General features: G+C 59.7%; 1 protein-coding gene across 6 annotated transcripts in view; it reads right to left on the reverse strand.

The window, feature by feature from the left end:
- The window catches only part of COL27A1 (collagen type XXVII alpha 1 chain), a 144,088-nt gene extending 121,465 nt beyond the window's left edge, over positions 1–22,623 (reverse strand). For 3 of the 6 annotated variants that reach the window (XM_070518886.1, XM_070518884.1, XM_070518885.1), the window contains exons 1-4: positions 20,575–21,119; positions 14,160–14,230; positions 9,181–10,895; positions 1,769–1,822 (exon numbers count right to left, since the gene is read on the reverse strand). In XM_070518886.1, coding sequence (XP_070374987.1) covers positions 1,769–1,822; positions 9,181–10,895; positions 14,160–14,230; positions 20,575–20,636 — 1,902 coding nt within the window. In that variant the 5' untranslated portion in view covers positions 20,637–21,119. Of the gene's footprint in view, positions 1–1,768; positions 1,823–9,180; positions 10,896–14,159; positions 14,231–20,574; positions 21,120–22,308 lie in introns of those variants that run through there. The other 3 variants (XM_070518883.1, XM_070518881.1, XM_070518882.1) reach the window with 2 other exon arrangements.
- Positions 22,624–23,885: the final 1,262 nt, after the last annotated feature.

A 23,885-nucleotide genomic window follows, 5' to 3' on the forward strand; every position in this document is an offset into this window, starting at 1 on the left:
CCTTACCACGATCCCACGTTTTATAGATGCAGAAACTGAGGCCCAGAGAGGGGAAGGGACTTGCCTAAGATCACACAGCTTCTTGGTGGAAATGTTCTTGGCTCTCGGACTAGAACTTGTCCGCAACCATTTGTGGGGCACTCTGCTAGGCATCGTGTAAGAAAGAGACGGAAACAGAGTCCGTCTCTGCCCAGAGGGGCTCAGGTCAGCAGATGGAAAAATCAGCATAATAGGTGGTTTAAGATCATAGGCTCCGGAGTCAGACTGTCTGGTTCAATCCTGGCTCTTGCAATGACTCTGTCTGACCTTATCCAAAGTCACTGAACCTTTCTGAGCCTCAGTTTCCCCACCTGTGAAATGGGGATAATATTGGAACCAATTTCTCAGGCTGGCTGGGAAGACAAGATGAGATCCCTCAGAGGCAGCTCAGCCAACAGAGTTCAGAGGTCAAAGGGAGCTTTTAGAAAGTGACCTGTGCCATCCAGAGGGACAGTCAACTGGAGCTCCGAGGAGGGGGTGGTCCTCAGAAAAGGAGGCGGCACTTGATCTGAGCCAGGGATGGAGGGAGAGTTAGCAAAGGAGGGCACGCTGGGTCGAGAGGACCGCCGGAGCTCAAGTGCGGAGGCCGGAGGCCTCGGGAGGGGTCTGGGGGCCCCGGGCAGAACGCTTGAGCCCGGAACGCCAGGTCAAAGGGCCTCATCCTGGTCCCAGGCTGCAAGCTCCCGGGGCCGGCAGGGTCCGTGACACCTCGGTGGTCCCCAGCTCTGGGCATGTGCTCCACGGAGCCTCTGAAGCCAGGAGGAAATGCCGCTTCAGACAGCAGATTCCAGAGCCCTGGGCCCAGGCAGCACAGGGCCAGGTCTGCAGGGAACTAGGGCTCAAGTAATTGCATAACCAGAACCATCCGCTGGGCTCCGAGCTAAAAATATGCCCCAGGCAGCTCTCTCTGCCAGGGCCTCGCCAGGCACCCAGCGTGGGAAAGGCTGATTCAGCCTGGGCACAGATGCCAGGCGCCGTGGGTCCCAGCCCTCTTGGGAAGGGTCAGACTCCCCTCCAAGAGGACCCCCCAAGGGTCCCAGCATATGGTGAAGAGCCTGGGTCCCAGCCCCGGCTCTGCTATTTCCTAGATGCTCCGCTCCCTCATCTCTGAAATGACAGTGATCATCCTCGCCCGTGGGCGCTCTGGAGAGGGGGAGCAAATAAAGCAGCGTAAGCGACGCGCCAGGCATGACACACACGAGCTGCTTTTCCCTCCCAGGCTCGGGCTGGCTCCTATCAGCCACCGCAGCTCTGCCAAGCACTCCTCCAGCGCCCGGGTGAAGCTCTCAGCACAGAGAGCTCATCCCCAAGCCGGCACAGCCCAGCCAGCGCCTATGTCAGCATCCCCGCCCCCAGGATGGCCCTGCAGGGAGGGGAAGATGGATGCAAGGGTCACGTCCTCCCAGGTCAGCTTCTCTCCTGGAGAAACACCAAAGGCCATCAGCTCAGCGGAGGTGGTCTTCAGAAACCCCTTCTCCACTGCCAAGGAGGCTGCCAAGGGCGATGCCTACAGTGGACAACAGAGACCCTGCAAGAGGTCATCGCCATCCCGTGCCGTGTCTGTCCACACAGCGCCCCTAAGAGCCCTAAGTCCACTCCAAGGGACAAAGGGGAACATCGGTGCCAGAGAGGGGCAGGGAACAGCTTGAGGACACACAGCAAAGCTGGGACTTCAGGGGCAGCAGGACGCAGGCCCGAGAGCCAATCAAAGTTCCGTGTGATCACTTACCCGTGGCCCCCGTGCCCCGGGGGGTCCAGGGAGCCCAGGCAGCCCAGGGGGACCCTGAAGAGAAAATAAGAAGACAGCGTTAGTGCCAAGTGGCAATAAAGAATGGCTTCAAGCAGTCATTCAACAAACCTGTCTAGAGCTCTGGGCACAGAAACCCAGAAGAGGGGTCTTCAGAGGTCCGTACCTGAGGAACCCCCGCTCTTTGGGGCTCTCAGGGCTTTGCAGCTGCTGTTTCTCAGTCTTTGAAGCTCTCATCTTCGATTACCCGGTGAATTTACTCAGAGTGTCACCTCCTCCAGGAAGCCTTCTCTGATCCCTCCCCCAGGTTGAGCCAAGTCCTGTCTTTCCCTCTACTTTAAAGGCCACCCTATCGTTTGGGGAATTGTCTGCTTAGAAGCCGGTCTCCTCTCCTAGCACATTCTCCTCAAAGGAACTAACGGAATATGAGTCATCTCTCCCCAGGGCTCCACCAAAAAATTGATAAAATGCAATAGCAGGAGACCTCAGGGCTCAGTCAAGTTCTCGGCAGAGCCAGAGCGGGGAAGGCACTTGTCCAAGGCCGCATGGAGCATCTTTGCACCACGGGGAGGCAGTGCGACAGACGGGGCATAGCCACAGGCTTTTGCATCTGACGGGCCTGGGTTCAAATGCCAGGGCTGCCACTTACAAGCGTGCTTTGGGTGAGTTCCTCAACCAGCCCATGCCCATAAAATGGGGCAATAACAGCCTCCTCCCAGGAAAATTGTGAGGAGGCAATGAGAGAAGGTAAATGCCCAACACACTGCCTGGGATGCGACCGTCACTCAAACATTCCATCTATTCCAGCAGCCACAGCCTGGTCCAGCCTTCATCACTCCCCAAGAACCCGCAACAGCCACCTCATCTGTCCTCCACCCCACCTCCACCCTCTCCCCTCTCCAGTCCGCTTCCACATAGCTCCGTGCGCCCAGGGCACCCTCCTGCTCAACGACAGTCAATGGCTCCCCATTTCCCACAAGAGAGAGGCCTAAACCTACAGCACAGTCTCCAAGAAGCACCGTCTGACCTCCCGCTCTTCTCCTCACGCAGGAAAGGAGGCAGCCGGGCAGGCCTGCTAAATCGTGGGCTGACCTTTGTTCAGATCCCGGGTTTGCCCCTAAACAGCTGGAGACTGCGTGGGCCCGTCAGCCCGAGTCTGTGCTGCCCGGCTTTGCGGTGGCTTCAGTCCCATCCCATCCCCCCCAAAGGAGTCAAGGAGGATGAAGAGAGTGTGCCTGACGGGACGAGCCCAACACGGAGCCTTCGAAGGCAGCCAGGATTTCGAGGATGTGTGAGGCCTGGGGAATTCATTTGTTTCAAATAACCATCAACGAGATTCCAGGTTTCCTGCCCAGAGTTAAAATCGGTGTTGAAAACCCAGTCCGGCTTGGCTGGTAATTAATCCAGATCTCACGCTGGGCGCCTCGGTCCACAGTTCTGGCCTGTGCACACCCCGTGCCTGCTCAGCCGTGAAGACAACTCCGGAGAAAGATGCAGATGGGCAGATAGGGGGCCGGAGGCCCCGGGTCACTGCAAAGAGCCTGGGTGGAGGGAGGGGGGCTGCTGTGTGACTTTGGGCCGGCCCCGGCCACCTCTGAGCCTCCGGGGACCTCTGGCCAAGTTGGCAGCAGTCTTGCCTCCATCCAGAGCCTGGGGGCTCAGGAGACGGTTTCTAGTCTCCCCGGGAGCCACAGAGTCCAGTGTAAGCCTGGGGGCCTGGGTTCCCCCTGCGCACCCCCAGGCAAGCTACTTCCGGTCTCCAGGCTTCCTTCTTTGACTGTGAAATGAGGATATAACAGCATCTAGCTGACAGATAACCTGTAGAAGGCACTAATCCTGGTGCCTGGCACACAGTTAATGCCCAGAAGTTAGCTGTTTCTGATCAGTAAGCTGCTGGCACCTCCCCAACTCAAAATTGTAAGCCACGTTCTTCAGCATCTGTGTTTTGGGGAGAGCCAAGATCTCCCTTCCTAGAAGGCCCTCGTTGGCCCTATTCGTCCAGGTGACCCGGAATTAAACGGAAATGCAGGGGCTAAGGGTAAGCACCACTGTGGGCATCGTTATCGTCATCCAGCCCTTGCAACAGATGAGAAGCCGAAGAGAGGCTCAGAGAGGCAAAGTGATTTGCCCAAGGCCACACAGCCAACAGGCAGAGCGTGGATTCAACCCAGGAGCATTTGACTCATTCGCTTATCCCGGGCAGCTCCCACACAGACCATCCTGGCCAGGTGTGTTCTGACTAAGTGTGCAAGCTTGGGTAAGTCCCTTCCCTTGTGCGGGCATCTGTGAAATGAACATCCCGGAACCTTTCCAACAATGGCATTTCCTGAATGCTTTCCTCCTCTGGGTGATCGGCGAACGAGGAAAGGTGAGCTCATGCCCAACTCACAGGGACGAAGGCCCAGGCCCAGAGGGGTGAAGGGCTTGGCAGGGCTGCCTCAAGGGAGGATGGACACTCCCTCTTGGCATTTCTTTGGCCCCAGAAATGGGGGCATCCCGGCTGGAGACTGACCTCACCCACAACATCTGCTGAGCAGACTCCGAGCACCAGTCAGGACCCAGGGCCCAGCCTGTGAGGTCAGCCCGGGGCGTCCACCAATGTGGGAGCACCAGGCTGCAGCCAGGGGCCTGACCCTCCCCCACTGGGCGCTCTCCGTGTCAGCGCCCCCTGCCCCCTGTCCCCTGCTCCCAGACCCTGCCTGGTCCCCATGCAGTGGAAAAATGCTGCCATTTCTTTCCAGGGCCCGAAGCCTGAGCGGGTGATTCGGGGATGATTCACGGAGCCGCGGTGGGATTTTCCACTCCACGCTGCAAACAACAGGGCCTCTGAGAGGGCCCGGGCCCGAGGGGGAGGGGAGCGGGGGTGCAGGACCGCCTGGGGGCGGCCGACGAGGCCCGGGTTCCGGCGAACAGAGCCATGGAAACAGCCAAGCAGCCCCCGCCCTGGGATCCCCCAAGGGTCCCAACCTCTGACAGCCAGACCCAGGGGAACCCCATCCCTCGGAACAAGCCCACCCTTGTGTCCAGCTGCGAGGGCCCGCCTGCCAAGCCTTGCAGGAAGGACTCCGTCTGGCAAAGCCCCTGGCAGCAAGAAGCAGAGGTTTCACAGGCCTGGGATCTGTGTCCGGTCCTGTGTGTGCCACTAACTACGGGGTGACCCTGAGCCACGACCTGCAGTCGCTGGGCCTCTGCTCAGTGGCTGTAGCCTGATGGGGGCGGCCAGGGCCCTGGCTCACGGGGCCCTCCCATCTCTGACCACCTGAGCTCACGGCTGTTCCCAAGCAGAGCCCACAGGGTGCCGAGACATCCCGTCTCTGTCCTAGAGAAGAGCCAGCTGGGCCAGGGCTTCTCAGTGTGGCCTGGAGCAAGTTACTGCATCTCCCTGTGCCTCTGGGCCTCAGTCTGTCCAGCTGTAAAATGGGGACACAACACCCATCTTCCAAGACTACGTGCGGGTGCTGGTTTTTCTCCATTCGCTCCCCAGATGCCTGCTGTGCCCAGGGACGCTGAGGCCGCACCCTAGGCTCTCTCGCTCTCCTGGGCCAGCTCCCAGGCTCCAAACCCATAGTCTCCAGACAAAGCAAACCCCATCCATTCTCCGGGGCTCTAGAGGACATGGGTATAAGGCATGAGTTTCTCAAGATCTAGCCCCAATTCCTAACCGCCCACAGTACAAAGGCTCTCCCATGTCCAGACCCTCCTGGTTGTCTTAGTGCAACAATGCCCGCCCCCCTGCCGACCATCAGCACATGAGTCATCAGCCACGACAATCCACTGGGACCCAGGCTCTAGTGCTGGTTGCTTTATGGCGCTCATCTCACTCAGTCCACACAACAACCTGGGAAAGGTAGGTTGTACCTTATCCCCACTTTATCAAAACAGAAACTGAGGCTCAGACAGGTTAAGCGATTTGCCAAAGGTCACACAGCACCTGGCACCTAGAAGGCACTCAATCAATGTTTGCTGAAAGGATGGCTGGACAAGGGAAGTGTTCAAACCCAGGTCATTCCAAACCCAAAGTCTGTGTGCTCTGTGCACTCCAGGCAGCCTCCTCGCGCCAGCAGCAGCAGAGATCTGGGTAACCTCAAGGGGCCTGGCCTGAGAGTCAGGACGACCTGGTTCTTGTATGGATCAAACGCCTTCATTCATTTCCCAGATAGTCACGGAGCATCTGCTGGGGGCCAGGCCCTCAGCTGGGTCTCCCCGGGGTGACGCTCGCAGAAAGAGCAAGCTCGTGCAAATGCCAGCAGCCCGACGTGAATGAATGAGGCCTTGACTCGCCTCCTCCCAGGCGTGGGGCTTCTGTGCAGCTTCTGTGCAGCCTCTGTGAACCACAGCCTCCCCGCCCTGCTCGCCCGGGGCCAAGCTCAGCTTTTCCATGTTCCCCCCGCGCTGGGGGCTCCCACGGAGCTCCCTCGCTCAGTGGCTACAACTCCTGGCAGGCCTGGGCCCAGCCCTCTGCCTCGGCCTCTGCCAGAGCGTCTCGTGCCCCTCGAGAGCCGTGGGGAACGGGTCCCACACAGCCACGGCACCCTTCTCGGCTCTGAAAGGTCCCACCGTCAGTTCTAAGGAGGGAGTTCTTGTCACCGAGGGGAGACAGCCCCAAGGGGGAGCAAGGAAATTCCCCAAAGTCACCCGGCAAAAATAGAGCTCCGAGGCAGCCCTGGCCATCGCCCAGCTTGCCTCCTGGCAGGAGGTGGGAGCTAGTGTCATCCCATATTCTGCAGAAACCGAGGCTTCAAGGGAGTGAGGGCCACAGAGCCAGCAAGGAACAGAGTCAGGATTTGAACCCAGGTCTGCATGTCCCCAGACTGGGGACAATTAAGCCCCTTGTCACAGGCAGCACAGCTTCTTCTCTGCTGCCTGAGATCCTGAACGTGTACGGGGGTTGGGGGCAGATGAGAGACGACAGAAGGAACACGAGCTCTTGTCACTGCCACTCAGAGATGCCACTGCGATTATATAATGTCTGGTATCTGGTGAAACATAAATGACCAGTTTGCCACCTGCCACCCAGCAGACTGGACAAAGCTTCTAGAAGCTTCTTGGCTCCTGTTGGAGTGAAGCTAGGTTCCAAGCTGAGGAAGGGTGGGATGAGGGCACAGTGTGGGTCACGGAGGCAGGCTGCCACCCGAGCACACAGACGTCCTCCCTCTTGTCCTTGTCTGTTCAGGGTTGGAGAAACAGGAAGGGCCCCAGTCCTCGCCGGAAGTCGGGGACCCAGAGTTGCATCCCAACTCCTATAAGAATGTGCTGGGTGCCCTTGGCCAAGTCTGTGGTCCCCCCAACCCTGTGCCCTCACCTCCAGAGCACGGATTAGCACACATCCCGCCCTCCTGAACCAGCGGTCACGAGGTCCTACAGGGAGACGCCGCACACATGGACGTAGCTCATAAATGTGACGGGTATAGAAAAGAAGATTCTTTAGATGTAAGCTCTTCCTCTGAGGACAACGACAGGCTCTAACACATCTCTGAGGCCACCAGCTCTCAGTCCTGAGTCCTAGGCTCTCAGAGTGGACACTCTGGGGTGGAATGGAATGTGCTGGAGTCTAGAGCTGGGGTGTAAACTTTAACTCTGACTCCTCTGTGCTGTGTGGCTTTGGGGCAAGTCCTGGCCCTCTCTGGGCACAGTCTCCAGGCTCCTCATATGGCCAGTGAAGAGGGTTGAGCTGAATGAGCCCTAAGCATCTGTTGTTTGAACAGGACGATTCCAGGAGCTTCTTCAATCCTGGGGAAGCTCAAGGAGGAGATGTGGCCGGAGGCCTCACCTTCAGTTGACCCACAGCACCAAATCTCGGAGGAAAGGATATGGCTCAGGCATCCAACAGGCTCAAAAGGCAAATTCTACATCGGAAAAAAACGCTCCTGCTCCAGTTCTGCTGGCCCGGACACGGCCGTCCTGTCTCCACACCACACACCCCTGGGGAGGCAGGGTTGGCCTCCTCTCCTTGGCGGGGTGGAGACCCCGAACCTCGCGAGGCTCTGTCAGAGGGGGGCAATTCACCCCGCTTTGGCCTCGCAGCCAGTGAGCTGGCGCCCATGCAGCTCGGGAACCTGGGTTGTTGGGGCCCAAGGCACCTGGTGCCTGAGTGGGGTTGGGTAGCTTGGAGGGTGAACACGGTTTCTCCTCCTTCACTCAGCTCCCAGCTCTCTCCCCTGCCAATTTCAGAACACGGGGACTCGAGCAGCACGCTGACATAATTGCACAGCAATGCATACGATTTCCATAAGTTCCACAATATGGTTATAATAAAAACGAGCTCTCAGTCCCCTTGGAGACAGGCTGAATAAATATTATTTCTAATGGCTATTAAAACTCATTAAGTGTGTTTGTAAGGCCCAGGAATTCCCAGGATCTGCCACTGTCTCCCCACTGTAAGGAGTCTCCCCTCAAACACAGAGCCCGGTGGAAAACGGGGCCCCAGGAAGGAGAAGACCCCACGGTGGTCAGGTCCGAGGCAGGAGCACAGAGGCCCGAGCGTTCTGGAAACTCTCTCCCACCATTCCCCACCCGGAGGAATTGGCCTCCAGCTGCAGAAAGGTCGTTGCCCCTGGAGACAGTCCCAGGCACCCTGGAGGCACCGACCCTGAGGCCGTCTCCTGCACGTGGAATGTTCCGTCTCCCGTCCCTGACTGCTCAGGCCTGACTCTCCTCGCCCCAAACTCCTCTACCAGGGGCCACCAATCAAATGTCTGCAGGAGCCAGGCAGGCGACACAAACGGGTGAAAGGACCGGGTTGGAAGACCCAACTGGGAGACATGGGGACTGCGGCAGACAGAAGCAGGCTTGTCCTAACAGGGCAGCCCTGACCCAGCCACAGCCCACGGGCCACTGCGTTTCTCCAGTTTCCAAGAGAAGCTGGTCACCAGGTCTTTTATATGGAAGCTCCCAATTTTTTTTTAAATATTAGCAGCTTAAACATTTTAAAACAATGCTACGTGTGCCAAACAAAACAAACCCAGGACTACCCATGCGCGACCTTTGTCCGAAGCTCCCAGACAAGCTGAGGGGCCCAGAGGCTTTGCTCCAGGAATCGGAGAGCTGGGTTTGGAGGCTGTGGGACCTGGGGCCAGTTGGTTAATGGTTTTCCTTAAGCCACTCGACCTTGACAGTCGGGATAGCAAAGAATGACCTGGGACCGGGGCCCAGCAAAGCCCAGGAAGCTTTTCACCTGGGGGCAGCCCCCAGACCTGAGTGTGCCCCAGCAGCTCACAAATCCGGAACGGGATGTCCAATCCTGAATGCAGCAGAGCTGGGCTAGCGGCGGACGCGGGTTCAAGTCAGGACTTTGCCCATAACCAGCTCTTCCCTCACCAGAAGCAACCACTTCACCCAACTGCCCCCATCTCCCATTGAGCTCCATGCAACATGCAGACCCCACCCAGTCTTACCGGCAAACCACAGTCTCCCTTGGGCCCCGGAGGTCCCACCAGCAGAGGGAAAGGCGTGGGTCCCGCCAGGTGGAAGAAGGAATAGCCACTGCTCATGGGCCGGGGGCTGGAGGACGGGAATCGCACGGGGGCCAACGCCGGAGCTGGGGTGGTCTGCGGGCTGGGCTGGGGCGGTCTGGGGCTCGGCCCGGCTGTCGGAGGGTTCGACGGGACGGCCCTGGCTGCCTTCCCAGGTCTGAGGGGGACAGGCTTCCGGGGGCCGCTCTTGGGTCTGGCTTTCCTCGTGGCTTCTGATCCAGTGGATTTCTTGCTTCCAGTGGGGGCTGAACCAAGAGCCAGGGTGGCTGGTGGCCGAGTGGTCCTGATAGAGCCAGGACTGGGGGCAGGTGATGGGTGCAAAACAGTGGGTTGGGGAGGTCTGTGTGTGCCGGTGTGGGCAGGGCCCGGCTCACTGGCCCGACTGCTCATCTTGGTCTCAGTCTGGACCACGGAGGGGACGGGCTTTTTGGAGGAGCCAGTGGCGGGAGGAGGGGGCCGGCCACTGGGTGGCAGAGGTCTGGGCGTGCCGGGGTTCCTCTGGATGGGCTTCACGGTGGGACGGGAGACCCTGGCAGGAGCTGGGTGGGGAGTGGGCAGCGCTGGCTTCTTCGTGGGACGGGCTGACTTTGTAAAGGAAGGCGGAGCTGCCTTCTGGGGGGATCCCGGGCTTTGGACGGGGGCAACTGAAGAAGGGGCTGTAGGCTCGGTCGGGGGACTTTTGGGCATTTTGGTGGCTGTGCTCTTCCGCAATGTCTGGACAGATCTGGAGCTGCTGGCAGGCGAGGCTGGGGATGTGAGAGGAAGCAATTCACTGGCTGACAGCTTGGCAGGTGGTAGTGGGGTCCAGGCTGGGCTTCCCACTGTGATACGCTGCTGGGGGTCTATGGTGCTAGTCCTTTGGGGCTTGGAGGGCGTGGGGGGCACCACAGTCACCCAGGGCCCGCTGCCTGCAGGCCGCGACCCCAGGGCTGCAGCAGCAGTGGTCAGGTTCTCGAGGCCCAGCAGAGCAAGGTCGGTCTGGAAGGCGAAGGGTGAGCCAGCATCTTGCGGGAGGAGGGGTCCCAGCCGGGGCCGGTACATGTCAGCCTGTCCACACTGCTTTCTCAAGTGGGCACAGTAATTGTGAGCGACCCGCGCCACAGGGTGGATGCTGAACTGGCACAGGGCGCCTTCAAACTGGACCGCGTGGGGGTTCATCTTCCCGAAGAGGAACGAGCCCTCGGGGTCGAGCGCCGGGTCCCTGTGGAAAGGCAGTGGGACAGGCACCCGGCGCTGCCCGCAGGCCGTCACCAGGGTGACCGTGCGGCCACGGAGCTCGAGGGCCAGGTGGTGCCAGCGCCCGTCGTGCATGTCGAGGTCAAAGGCCACGGAGCGCCGGGGTCCCAGGTGGACCACCGTCTTGCCGGGGACGAACTGTAGGCCCAGCTGCAGCTTGTGCTTGCGGCTGCGGACGGCAAAGAGGAAGGCATGGTTCACCCGGTGGGAGCAGAGACTCAGCACCAGCGCCAGCTCCGCGCCCAGGGTGGCAGGAATGACGGTGGCCGTGGGGGCCTGCAACCGGGCCCGCTGCGTGAAGATGAAGCCGGACTGGAACGGAATGACCCCCGGGGGCGGGGGGCTCCGGCCGCCTGCTGCCTTCGTCCAGCCGAGGCCCAGGCGCTGAAGGACGTCCACATCTGCAGAGGGAGGGCAGAGGGGGAGGGGGCACGGTCAGGGCCCGCACCAGCCCGGGGCCCCTCCGGGTGCACAGCCGGTGAGGATGGGCCCCCCCACTGCCACCCACGGCTCCACGGTTGTGGCTGAGAGTCCAGAGTCAGGACCAGTCTCACCCAGCTGCACGATCTTGCATATAGTGGCTGAAAACACCAGCTCCGGAGCCAGACTTCCCAAGTTCAAACCCTAGCTCCACCACCACCACCAGCCCCCTGACTTCCGTGCCTCGGTTTTCCCATCTATTAAGTGGGATCATGGTACTACCAACCTCACAAGGAGGTTCTGATGCACTTGGAAAAAAGTGCCTGGCACAAAATAAGCACTTTGAAATGACAGCCACTAATACTAAAATGAATGATCATCACCCAATGCTCACACGAGGCATATTTGAGGCTGCCTGACGTGGCTCGTTTCCCCTTCTCTCTGACTCAAAAGCCACCTCCTCCAGGAAGCAGTCCCATAAGTGAGGGAGCAGGGTGACAGGAACGGACGTGTCACTGGAGCTTGGGAAGGATGTCCAGGGGGCCTGACTGCCTGGTCACCACCTTTGGGAACCGACCCCGGCCCCTTCCCACCTCCAGGGGTCTCTCTCTGGCCGGAGCAGGCAAGGGGAGCTGCTCGCTGCACAGAAGGGAGAGGACGTTGCCACGACTCCCCTCCTCCCGGGGTGGCTTCGGAGAGAGCACAGGAAGTCATCGAGGCAGCCCTGCATCCTGTGTCCCCCGGCGCAGCATGTGGACGTCCGACCATGGTCTGGCCAGGCCACGCCCGCCCAGGACTACGTTGGTGGGGGTCTACAGAGCAAAAGGACGGCTTCCAGGAAGTTCATCGAATGGCTTCCTGACCTCGCCCCTCGCAGGTCAGCTGACCTCCTCCACCAGCTGAGCTGCCAGGGTCTACAGAAGCTGGCTCCGAGCTCCCCGGCAGGCAAGGAGAGGCTGCCTCCGGAATGGGGGTCTGGGTTAGGTCCTCAGGCCCTTCCCCTGAGACCCTCAGCAACCCAGCCCGAGTGCAGAGTGCTCTCTCCCTCGCCGCCCGGTGCCAGGGGTATGCACTGGGCTGAAGGCGGCCCTTAGCACTTAGTAGGCCCTCGGTCGACAACTGTGAGATGGATGGACAGATGGATGGACGGAAAAATGGGCTGTGAGAAACTGAGAACCTGGGTGCTGGAAACCTGGCAGCATAATGGTTCCATAGCAGCTCTGGAGTCAGAAGGCCGGACCACAGAGCCGGACGAGAGCACCTGTGAGTCTGGACTCTGAGCCTCAGTTCCCCCCGCTGTAATGGGGGCTATGAAGAACGCCCACACCATAGGGCTGTAGGGAGGTGAAATGGCAGTCTTCCTCACCATCCTGCCCCACCCCCTCCTCCCGGGACCTCTGAGTAGATCTCCTCCTGAGCCCCGGGCCTCAGTTTCCCTGCCTGCAGGCTGCTATTTTGGGTTGGCCTGGCTTGAAGACCCTTATTCCTCCCTCAGACCCACGGGCCCTCATTTCACTTCAAATTCCTCCTTTCTCCCACCTCTGTCTGTCCCCAGGTCCTGAGCTAAAATAACCCACGGTGTCAGGATCCTCCCAGTAGCAGTGTATTTTATATGTTTTCATCACGGAAAACCTCTTACTATCATGGAATGCAACTCACTATAAACAACTTAAAAGGGAGACGCCATTTGTTGGGGATGAGGGAGGGGAAAGAAAGCCACCCCTCCCGCGCCCAACCTCCTCTGTCCCCTGGAGGCCCCCAGGCCTGCACACTCCTCTCCCTGCACACCGCAGCTGACAGACACCTGCACTGCCCAGGGACAGTGACAACTGGCCAGGCCAGGTGGCATCGACGAGCTTTCCCTCATCGTCCTCTCCAGGGGGTTTCAAAGCTGACCCTAGCCAGTCTCCAGGCCTCCCCCACAGCTCAGGGCAAAGCCCCAAATGCACAGAGCCGGCCATCGCTGAGCTTCCAGAAGCTTCTGACCACTGTGAGCTCCACAGGACACAGGGCAGGGCTGTTCTCGCCCAGACTTTTCGGATACATAAAATAACTAACAACAATAATAAAAACTCCTATTTATTGAGCACTTACTATGTATCCAGGGCCTTACATGTATTATCTCGCTGGTTCTCCGAACCATCTATGAAGCAAGTGCTGTTTATCATCCCCACCCTATAGACGAGGGTTAGAAAAGTTGGCTAGAATAACGTGCCCACGGTCACACAGCTTGTAACAAAGCCCACAGCTGGGGTTTGAACCCAGGCTGCCCGGCTCCAGGGTCTGCGCTCTTAGCCACTATGCTCTCCCACACTAGAGCCCCCCAGACCGGCTGGAAGGGCGGAGACACAGCCAGAGTCCCATCAGGGGCGAGGAGCGAGGGGACAGAGGAATGAATGCAGCCCATCGCCAAGAAAGGAGGATGCAGCCAGCTGGCCAGATCCCTTTATTACATAAACCTGGCTCCACGCAGCTCCACCCCCCACCCCCCCACCGCCTGACTCAGGACTCTGGACAGCTGTTCACCTACTTTGTGGGGAAACAGCAAGCTCGGAAAATATGACATTTGCACAAAATGTTGCCGGGCAGCAAGAGTCTCTTCCGGGCACGGCCCTCCACTCCCTGGTACTCAGTGCCCGCCCTGCGGCCAGGTCAGGCCACAGGGGCTCTGGGAGGGCCCGGCTGCCCGCCCTGGCGCATGGGCAGGGCATGGAGAAGGGGTAAGGGCCGCTATTTTGAGAGGCATTGTGGCTGCTTAACAAACAGATGTGGGAGAGGTTTCAGTTTCCACGGGCAGCCGTGTGGCCTGCCCGCCGCCACTCCGGCCCCCTGGACAGCTCCTCTGGGAGAGCAGGAGCGGGATGGCATGGGAAGGAGAGGGTGGGTCACAGGCGTGGGCAATGCCAGGTGGCCTCGGTGCCTCCTCTCAGCTTTTCCTGGAGTACCCATTGGACAAATAGGGACAACAGAGGCTGACAGCCCAAGTGACTTCTTCAAATTGCACCCCGATGGGAGCAGAAGGCTCAGCCGTCCCCATTTCTACCCTGAGCCCTGCCTGCCCCTTATGAAACACCAGCCATGATTCTTTCAAGCCCAGAGAGAATTTGCCAGTGACTGGCTCCATTCTATTGATGAGAAAACCGAGGCACTGAGTTCCAGTTAGCGGCACGGATGCCTCCCACCCCCGCTTTCTCGGGTCCCTCTGTCCTCCCTTGTCTCCCCCTGGACAAAAAAAAGAGAATTACCTTCAGGAGGTCCTTGGGTGGAGGCCAGGCGACAGGCAAACGAGACTAAGATCCAAGTGAAGAGAAACCCCCTAGAGACGGGGAGACACAAGCAGACGCAGCATCAGCTTCCGCCCTCTGGCCCGGATCCGGTGGGGGCGTTGAGAGGGGATCGCCCAGCCCGGGTCCCATCCTGGCTGCACCCGTGGCGGCTGGGAGGCAAGGCGCCAGCTCTAGGACCCCATCCGTGCAGCCCACGCTCCAGGTCTCCAGGGTCGGGACCTGCTTACACAGTACGAACACAGCCTCGCCTTTGACAGATCAACACACCAAATCTGGGGCAGGAAACGCTGCGCAGGAAGCTCTGCCCTGGGCGTCAGGAGACCCAGGGGTCAGCTCGGAAGTGGCAGCCGACTCACTGGGCAGGAAGGGGCCAGCTCCTCTCTCCCACTGGACGTCAGTCTCCCCATCTGTACTCCGGCCTCATGCTCTTGAGGCCCAGTGGGCAGCAGAGCCAGGGCTGAAAGGTCAGTAGGAAGACCAGGCTGGGCCGCTTGGCTGACCGACGTCCTCAGAGAGCAGGGGAGACGAGCACTCACTCTCCCCACCCAAGGCAGGCAGCGCAAGAAGACCCCCCAACCGGGACCAGCGCTTGCTAAGGAGCTGCTTCCCTGGCTTTATGCTGATGGCAAATGCGAGGAAGGAAGAGAGAAGACCCCGGGGAGTCAGGCAGACCCAGGTGCAAACCTGGCCCCCTCACTTACCAGCTGTGCGACCCTGGGTGAATCACACAGCCTCTCTGAGCCTGTCTCCTCCTCTGCTGACACCCCCTATCCTGCAGACCAGGCATGAGGATTAAATGAGCTCACGCATGTCAAGGCCTCAGCCTGGCACCAGGCCCAGAAGTGCCCCTCACACCATCCCTGTGGCCCCCGCACTCAGCGGCTCCTGCCAAGATGGGCAGAGGTAGCGATCCGATTTCCCCTTCCTGTGGGAGCAGGCACAGAGACACCCGAAGCCAGCCACCCGGGGCATGGGATCCCCGAGCGGCCAGAGGAGAGGGCGGCACGTGGCCGGAGCCGGCCGGCAGGGAGGCGGGCAGAGAGCCTCGACCGGCGGGTAGTGAGGGCTGAGGCCGAGACACAGAGGCCCAGGATCCACTTCCAAGAGGACGGTGTGCTTCTGGGGAATCGTGCGATCCAGGAAACCCGTCAGCTGGGGGTGATGTCTGGGCCCTTCCCAGCTCCCTGGGGGCCTTGGAAAACAAGCTCACGCCCTCTGATTTAACAGCAATACTCCAATTTCATTGCAATGAGGATCAATGGTAACGCTGACCAGACACTAGGAAGACGCTGGTGGTCACCTGCCCACAGCCACGCCCCCCTCCCTGTTTGTTGAGGGACACCTGACCTTCAGAGGATCCAGGATGAATCTAGGTAAGTCTAAGTCGATCCTGGGAATTTCATCTGCCACGCCAATGACTGGTTTAGGCATGCATGTGACCCAAATGTGGCCAATGAGATGGGAGGGATGCCTGCCAGGGCCTCTGGGGAAGTATTTCAAAGGGACAGAGAGGTTTTCTTCTAGCCTTTGTACGTTGTTGAGTGAGGATGTGCTGCTGCTGCAGCCATTTTGTGCACATGAGGTAACAAGCCCCACCAGCACGTGAGGATGGCAGAATGCAAAAATAGTGGGTGTTTGATGACACTTGAGATGCTGAATTAGCCAACCCTACTACTGCTTTTCCTTTGGACCTCTTGATAGGGGACGTAATAACTCTCCTTATTGTTTAAGCCATATTGAATGGGGTCAATTCCTTGCAGCATAAGTCAAACTAGCTGAAACAGCACTCAGATGCTGATGGTGTTCCCTCGAAAGCCTTCTCCAGCCTCTGGGCCTTTGCACGTGCTGCTCTTGTTATCTAGACACCACTCTTTGGCCTGGTCGGTTCCCACACGCGTTAGATTCCAGCTTGGGTGTGAGCTCCCCCAGTCCACTTCATGTACCCGCCACAGCAGGAGTCTCATTATCTCTCTTCCTGTTTCCTCTTCCAGTCCTAAGTCTCTGAAGGGCAGGGACCACACCTGTCTAGTTGACTCCTGTATTCCTAGCGCCCGGCGGGCGTGTGGGAAGTCCTCCGTGTACGTCTGTAGAAGGAATGACCATTACGTGGTCTCACGGGACACTGCCCTTTAAAAAGTGCCTTCCCATCACCTCCACTCCAGCAGGCCCTCCCACCTCTGACTTTTTCCCAGGATGCTCCTGGCTAACCCTCGGTCCCTCCTCATCCTCTCCAAGCTGCTGCTGCTGCGGCTGTGATCGTGCCTTTTTCACGTGGCCAGTTCTTCCCGCCACTACAAGCCTTGCTGCCACCTCCCCACCAGCAATGACTAAACGTCAGGGTGCCTAGCGGCCCTGGCGTTGCCTGGGGACAAGAGCAGAGGCCGACCCTTCCAGCATGACCTGCTCGCTTGAAGCCAACGGCAGCCTCATCAGCCCTGAAAAGAAATAATAGGTAGCTTTGTTCGAACTGACAAAAACTGAGGCTCCAAGAGGTCAGGAACTTCCTCAAGGTCACCCTGGGCAGGCTCTGGGGTCATCATTCTTCAGAACTTCACACCCACCAGGTAGACACTCCAGAAAACCATGGTCAGATTTATCGGGGATGAGCTATCTCCTACATCCCAGGCTTGGCAGTTCCCAAAGCACAACTGCACACCAAAGGCTCTGACAAGTCCTGCAATAAAGGACCTGACTGCACTTTCTGTCACTCAGCAGTCCCTGAACTTAGAGGACTGGGGAAGACTCATTTTTCCTGAAGACACTGCCTCTCACTTTCCGGGGTTCCCACAATCTCACTAGTTTCAGTTCCATTTCTTTCCACCCTCCCTCCCTAGTTCTTTCCAGACACCAGCCCTCCTGAACTCTCTCTCTATGTTACGTCACATCCCCCCTTCATAGGATGCTCCCCAAGCTAATAACGAAAGGCCAAGTGGAGAGGAGAAGACGCAAGAAGCACCCATGTCCTTCTCAGTCGACTTTTCCTGCTGGGGTAACACCAAGGAAAGCACTCTGTAGAGAGTAAGAGGGGAACTTAGGGGGAAATAATTTTAATCCCTAAAGGTCAGGAGAGAGAAGACTCGAAGCTTTGAGAGAGGGGACCGGAATCTTCTCTTCCATTGAGCTGACTAACACTGTGGTTTCTAACTTGAGAATTTCAGCCCCCGAGGCCTGTAACAAAAGTATTTGTCCCCCCATTCATTCACCTCGACAAACACAGCTGACCCTCTCCTAGCCAGATTCTGTGTGCACTTGACCACAGACTGCCAAAGGATACCGCAGGGGTATAGAATGGGAGAAGGTCCTTCAAGGTCATCTAAAGGCCGGATTCCAGTCTCATCCCCTCCTCGTGGACACAGGCAACTGAGGCCCAGAGAGGGGATGCGACTTGCCCAGAGCCACACAGCACGTCAGTGACACACATCCTCTGACTCCACTACTTAGCAGACAGTCCTTTTCGCTTGACTAGTCTCCCATGGAGAAGAAATTGGAGACTTCCAGGGGCTTCCTCCTTGCCAGAGACCAGAGTCCCAGCCTTCACCAACCAGAACGGAGATGTGGCCTGGAGATCCAAGCGCCAGGCATGGAAAGTTGGCTCCCAGAGGGAGGCCCTGCCGATCCTTGTGCTCCCGTTCCAGCCCTGTTTAGGCTCCTGCTAATAACATTCAGTGCCTGCGCTGGCTCAGCTCTGTGCTTCCAGACTTCTGTTTTCACCGCTGACTTGTGGGCCTTGGCTCGGCAAACCCAGGGCTCCAGAATGCCGGGAAGACCAGAGCACAGGGGCCAGAGAGGGCAAGAGGCAGCCGAAACGGGAGCCGCGCTCAGGGAGCCTGAACTTGCAGTCACAGCCTGGCCACACAGCCCTCCCAGAGGAAAAGCAGGTGTTCCCTTCCCCTGCGAAAAGCCCCCTGCCAGGACACCAAATATGGTCATTCCTGGACCACGAGGTTGCCAGAGCCTGCAGCTGGTTTCCTTGTGTCTTCCTCCATCCCTGTTACCTGGGAACACACAGGATCTCGGAGACCCAGACCAGCTTTAACATCCACTGAGAGCTCGGAGCTGAGATCCAGGAGACTGAAACACACAAGGAAACCAGCCCTGGGGACTGCGGGCTTGGCCGGGCTCCCCCGGGTAAGCTGGGAAGGATGCTGGCCGGAGGACCACAGGACAACAAAGGAGGATGGACCTGTTCCACCTGCCTCCAGGGACGGGCAGGCCCCGTGCGCCCAGACAGCCACGCCCAACCTCCTTTCATCACACCTTAGATCTCTTCCAACCTCTTCCACGGGAACACAGACGGCTCATCCGTCTGGACAGGATGCAGCCCAGGATTTTCCAGTTGACTCACACATCCATTCAAGATGAAGTGAATAATAATACAAATAACAGCTGCCGTTTATTGAGCACTTACTACATCCCAGGGACTATTCTAAGCCCTGGGCAAGCACGGTCCCATTCATCTTCCCAAGAGCCTGCTCACTGAGAACTCAGAGGCCCGTTTCGTGGATGAGAAAAATGAGAAGCAGAGAGAGGCTGGTCCTGGCTCACAGGGCAGAGCCAGGACTGCAAGTGTCTGATCGCCAGGCTCTTTCTGCCCTGCAACCTGCCTCCCAGGGGCGCGAGTCTACAAGGACCTGGCTTCAGCCGTCCCCCGCCAAGCGATAGGACATTTCCGTGTGCCACGCCAGATTGTGGGGTATCAAGAGGATCCCTGGACACAGGAATGGGGGAAGAGACTATGCCAAGGACATCACAGGAGGAATGTGCTCAGAGAGGGACAGAGCGGATGGGCCCCCCAGTGCACCACCAGGGGAGCTGACAGCTGTTAAGCTGAGCCTTGAAAGACAGCAGGGCCCATGGAAGCATCCATGAGTCCAGAGAGGAAAGGAAAGGAAAGACAGATCTGGGATGTGCCCCGTAGGCAATGTCACGGAGCCTGGTCTGAGGCACAAAGCTGGAAGGCACGCCGGGGCCAGAGGGCACAGGATGGGGGCCACTGTGGCAACGAGGGAGGCAGGGAGGCAGGAGAAGGCAGAGGCCGGGCCTCAAAACAGCTCGACTGCCCACCTGCCCAAAGCTTGAGCCCCACTGTGGGGTGCTTGCCTGGCACCAATTTTCTACCCAACCGCTGGCCTCTGCCCTGGCACAGGGTCTTCTGGAGAAAATGAGTCAGCAGTGTGCTTACTGGTGCTGTGTGTGTGTGTGTGTGTGTGTGTGTGTGTGTGTGTTGTGGTGGGGGGGGCGGGGGAATCTCAACCACCCAGCTTTTTCCAAGACATGGGAAAGAAAGGGGGGGGGGTCATCCCCCTGGTTCCAGCTCAGAGGGGGCAGGGCATGGGGCCGTAGGGTGGGGCTACAGCCCTGACCAGCCTCTTGGGAATGTCCCCTGGTCCTGGGGGCAGAACAGAAAGGCAGCAAGGTCTGGGTTTCTCTGGACAGTAAGCAGGAGCCACAGTCCCCGGTCCCTAAGGGGCTGCTCCCATCCTCGCTGGCTCCCACACACACCCACACTCCGACCGGCTCTTGCACATGCTCACTGTCTCACAACTCCTACTCCACGGGCTGGGAGTCAGAGCCGCTGGGTCCCAGCTCAGCCGCAGCCCCACCTTGGGGATTCCCGCCCGGCTCTGGCCCTCGGTCCGGGCATCTGTACAAGAGGGGCTCCACTTGGAGATCTCCCGGGCCCTTTCTGCTCTGACATGCTTGCTGACTCTCTCTTTTTCTCTCTCACACGCGGAAACCGACAGGAACGGAGACCCCCCCCTCTTCCCCAGAGAAGCGGGGAAACACTGAGACACACAGACCCAAACAGACTGACACACACGCGGAGATTTCCAGAAACAGGGGACGTGCAAAAACACACAGACACTGAGACAGGAGCAGAAGCCGAGACCCGGAGTCCCAGAAACTTGTGGACAGTTTCCCAAGAACAGACAGAAACTGAGACTTCCAGGCTGGGGACCTGGAGACACCGACACCGGAACACACCGAGACGGCCAGAAACGGAGATCCCTCCTACCGCCAGCATCCAAAGAGCCCTCCTCCGCCCCCCGCCGGCCGCTCCAGGCGCCACCCCCCACCCCGCATATCGACCCCGGGGCTCGCTCGGCACCGACCCTCCCCGCCTTGGCCCCCCACCCCACCGCGATCGGGCCGCCGGGCCAGGCGGGGCAGGGCGGGCGGCGCGCAGCCAACCTCGCCGGGCCGGGGGCGCTGCCCGCGTTAACCCTTGGCGGCCCGCCACGCAGGGGCGCAGAGCAAGGGGCAGGAAGCTGACGTTCCTCTGGAAGCGTCCCGCGCGGCGGGGAACCCCAGCCCTCCCCGGAGGCTGGAGCAGCAGGAAGCTGGGGAGGGGGATCCCCGAGCTCGTACTCACCCCCCGCGCGCCGCCGCTGCCGCCGCTGTGCCTCGGGCCCCCCGCGCCGATCCCGCTCCCATGGCGGGCCCCTACTTCATGCTCCCGAGCCCCGGGGGCAAGTGTGGGCGCGCCCCATGGGGCCGCCAGCCCCCCGCCCCGCCGCGCCAGGCCGGCTCAGAGCGCGCGGCCCCCGCGCCCCCCGCGCAGCCCCGCGCCCTGGGGCGCCCGAGCAGGCAGGCAGCGCGGCCGGGGCCCCGCGGGCGCCCGCGCCAGGCCCATGGTCCCAGGAGTCCCGGCGCCGCCGCGCTCGCCCCTGCCTCGCTCTGTTCCTGCTTCCACCGAAAAGGAAGAAGAAGCAGGGGGAAAAGAGAGATGAGCAAACTTTGGGAGGCGGGCAGCTGGCGGTCCCCGGAGACAGAGCAAGGCCGGGCGAGGGCGCGCGGAGGGCGGTGGAAGCTGCCTCCCCGCCGGCCTGGGGGAGGAGAGGAAAAGGAAGGATTTGGGGGAAATGAAGGCGATTTAAAGTCTCGGCCCGCGGCGGCTCTCCACCTTCCCTCCTCCCTGCGCCGGGCCGCCCTCTGCTGCCCCTTGCTGCCCCCTGCCGGACGCAGCCGGGGACGCAGCCCCCGCCGGCCCACTGCAGCCCCGCGGAGACCGCCCCCCCGCCCCCAACCCTACCCCCTGTAAAGACGGGGAAACTGAGAGTCACAGAGAGGCAAGCGATGGCCAAGGCTGCACAGCCGGACGATCACAGTCCGGAGATTCGGGACTCCTGGCTTGGGAGATGGCGAGTCCCCGAGTTGGGGGGCAGAGACAGAGGGAGAAAAGGGACAGACTACTGCTGAAAGGAACCCGGAGTTCCAAGGAGAGATCTGGGACCGGGACGCAGTGTCCAGACTCCCAGGACAACGACAGCCACTGTCCTACCACACACACACACACACACACACACACACCCCATTTCCCTCCCAGATTCGGAGCTCCCTGGAAAACAGACTTTCCTGGCACGTAGTGGGTGGGCTTGTTAAACGTTCGTCACCCTCCTCTCTCTTCCCTCTCGGTTTGGTAAGAAATGAGAGCTTCACCCTACCCTCCACCCCAGCCCCCAAGCCCCCAGAGTCGACCACAGACTCCCTCGGATCCTACGCTGGAGCGCAGAACTGCACACCTTGACGCCGCCGCAAACACCAGGCAAATTCGCACACCCACAACCCCATTCCGAGCCCGGGCAGCAGAGCCCTCTCCGCCTCCACCTCCACGGCTTGCTCACTGGCGCATACACACTCTCACACACATCCACACTCACCCCACACTCACGCTCACAGTCATTCACATGCAAGCACAGCCACGCACTCCTTCTGGGCTCACACAAACACACCCTGGGGTGTCTGGACTCCGGCGCACGCCCGGATTCCACATACGCAGACGCATGCACACTAGTGCTTACACGCGCACAAATGCACACTAGCCTAGCCTGGCCTAGCCACATCTCCCCCAACGTACGCACCCGCGCGCACACCTCTCATACACACCCTCACGCGCGCACAAACCCCACGTACACACCCCAAGTGCGCACACTCACGCGCGCACCCCCCCCCACACACACTTGCACACAGCTCCCCGCTAGTGCCCACCCCGCGCGTGCACAAACGCACTCACTCCCAGCGCATGGACTGTCCTCCCCACACGCGCGCACCTTTACGCACACACACACCGGTACCCCCTGCGCTCCAGGAGCCCCAGGGCACTTACTGGGTCCCTAGGTGCGAGGCTGGACGGTCGGTCCTTCCTCGGGCGCCTAACGGCATTTGTATTCATGGGTCCCCGCAGCCCCGGGCGCGGGCGCGGGGGCGGGGGGGCGGGGTCCCCTTCCCTAAACTGGGCGCGGGCGCTCGGAGCGCAGGGGCACCGGGAGGGGCATGGGCGCGCGGTGCTGCGCCGCCGGCCCGGTCCGCCTGCGCTCGAACTTCGGCCGCTCTGCGTCCTCGGACTCCGACGCGGGCTCCGCGCGCGGGGGGCGGCTCATAGGTGCTGGGGCCGCGGCGCCCGCCGGGCCTTTTGAAGTCTCCGCTGGGGGCGGGGAGGGGGCGCTGAAGGCGGCGTTTTAAACCGTGGCCGCACGCGGGCTCGGTGGAGCAAGGTGTCTGGTTTCAGCAAACTTGAGGAAAAGTCCCAAGCCAAAGGGGTGGGGTGGGGGGAACGGGCAGCCAAGCGAGAAAGAAAATGCGGCCGCCTGGCTGTGCGCAGCTTCCTGCAGGGGGCAGAGCACCCATGGCTGCCGGCAGGGAGGCCCGGCTTGGCGCTGGGGAACCCGCGGGCGGCTGGACGGCGAGTGGAACCGCTCCCCACCCCCGCACGCCCACGTTGAAGCCGAGTTCTTAACCTCCGCGTGGACGAGCCCCGGGGAAGGCAGGAACACCCAAACTCTGTACAAATCGTGCACGTTCGTGCATTCTTCTCGGGGAGAGGGGCCAGGGGTTCCTCAGGTTTCCGAAGGCCACGGCTCTCGCAGGTTGAGAACTCCCTGTGCAATCTCAGGTGACGCTTTACGAGCTGCATACTTGGTGCTAGGCAGATCCCGTCTTTATTTACATTTCTGGCATTTTGTTCGTCACGGATTTTTTTTTTTTGCATTAATTTTGACGTTTTTAAAGTATTGTATTAAAATATGTATCTTGATTACTTGGGGGGATTTGGGGCACCCCCTTAGATGTAAAACTCCTTTCCTGAGTTTTGTTGGCGTCCCCTAGTAGTTTTGCATCCTGGCTCTCCTCCGGCGCTATGCTAACTGCCACCATTTATGGGAGGCCTGTTAGCTCCATCCGCAGATGGGAAGGCTGAGATTCTGCAAGGTTAAGGAACTTTCCAGAGAACCCAAGTAGTCCGATTCCTGTCTTCCACAGCTGAGTGTGATATTCAAATCTGGCTTTTTGAAGAGGTTCTGAGCAGATCCTTCACGTCCTGTCTGTGAGCTCCACTCTCTCTGATGCCTGGACCTAGGCTCTGGACAAGCCAGCCGGGTTGATGGCCTTGTCCATGCTGTCTCCTCCAGGTTCTCCCGCCACCCCACCCCCGCCCCTTGCCTGTTCACAGACTCTTTGTCCTTCTAGGTGCAGCACAAAGGTCTGCCCACACCCACATTTTATGTAGCACACACCACACGGTGCTGTCATTGTCAGATCCATCTCTGTGTCCCCTCTGTGTCCCCACAGAGCCAGCACACCCAGCATGGAGCCAGGGACACAATAGATGCTCAAACCATTAATAATTTAAATGAATTTCTTTAACTCCTACAGTGTGCAAACCCCTGTGCAAAGCTGGGGGGGAGA

The sequence above is a fragment of the Equus asinus genome, chromosome 10, assembly GCF_041296235.1.
Source record: "Equus asinus isolate D_3611 breed Donkey chromosome 10, EquAss-T2T_v2, whole genome shotgun sequence".
In the NCBI taxonomy this organism is placed as follows: domain Eukaryota; kingdom Metazoa; phylum Chordata; class Mammalia; order Perissodactyla; family Equidae; genus Equus; species Equus asinus.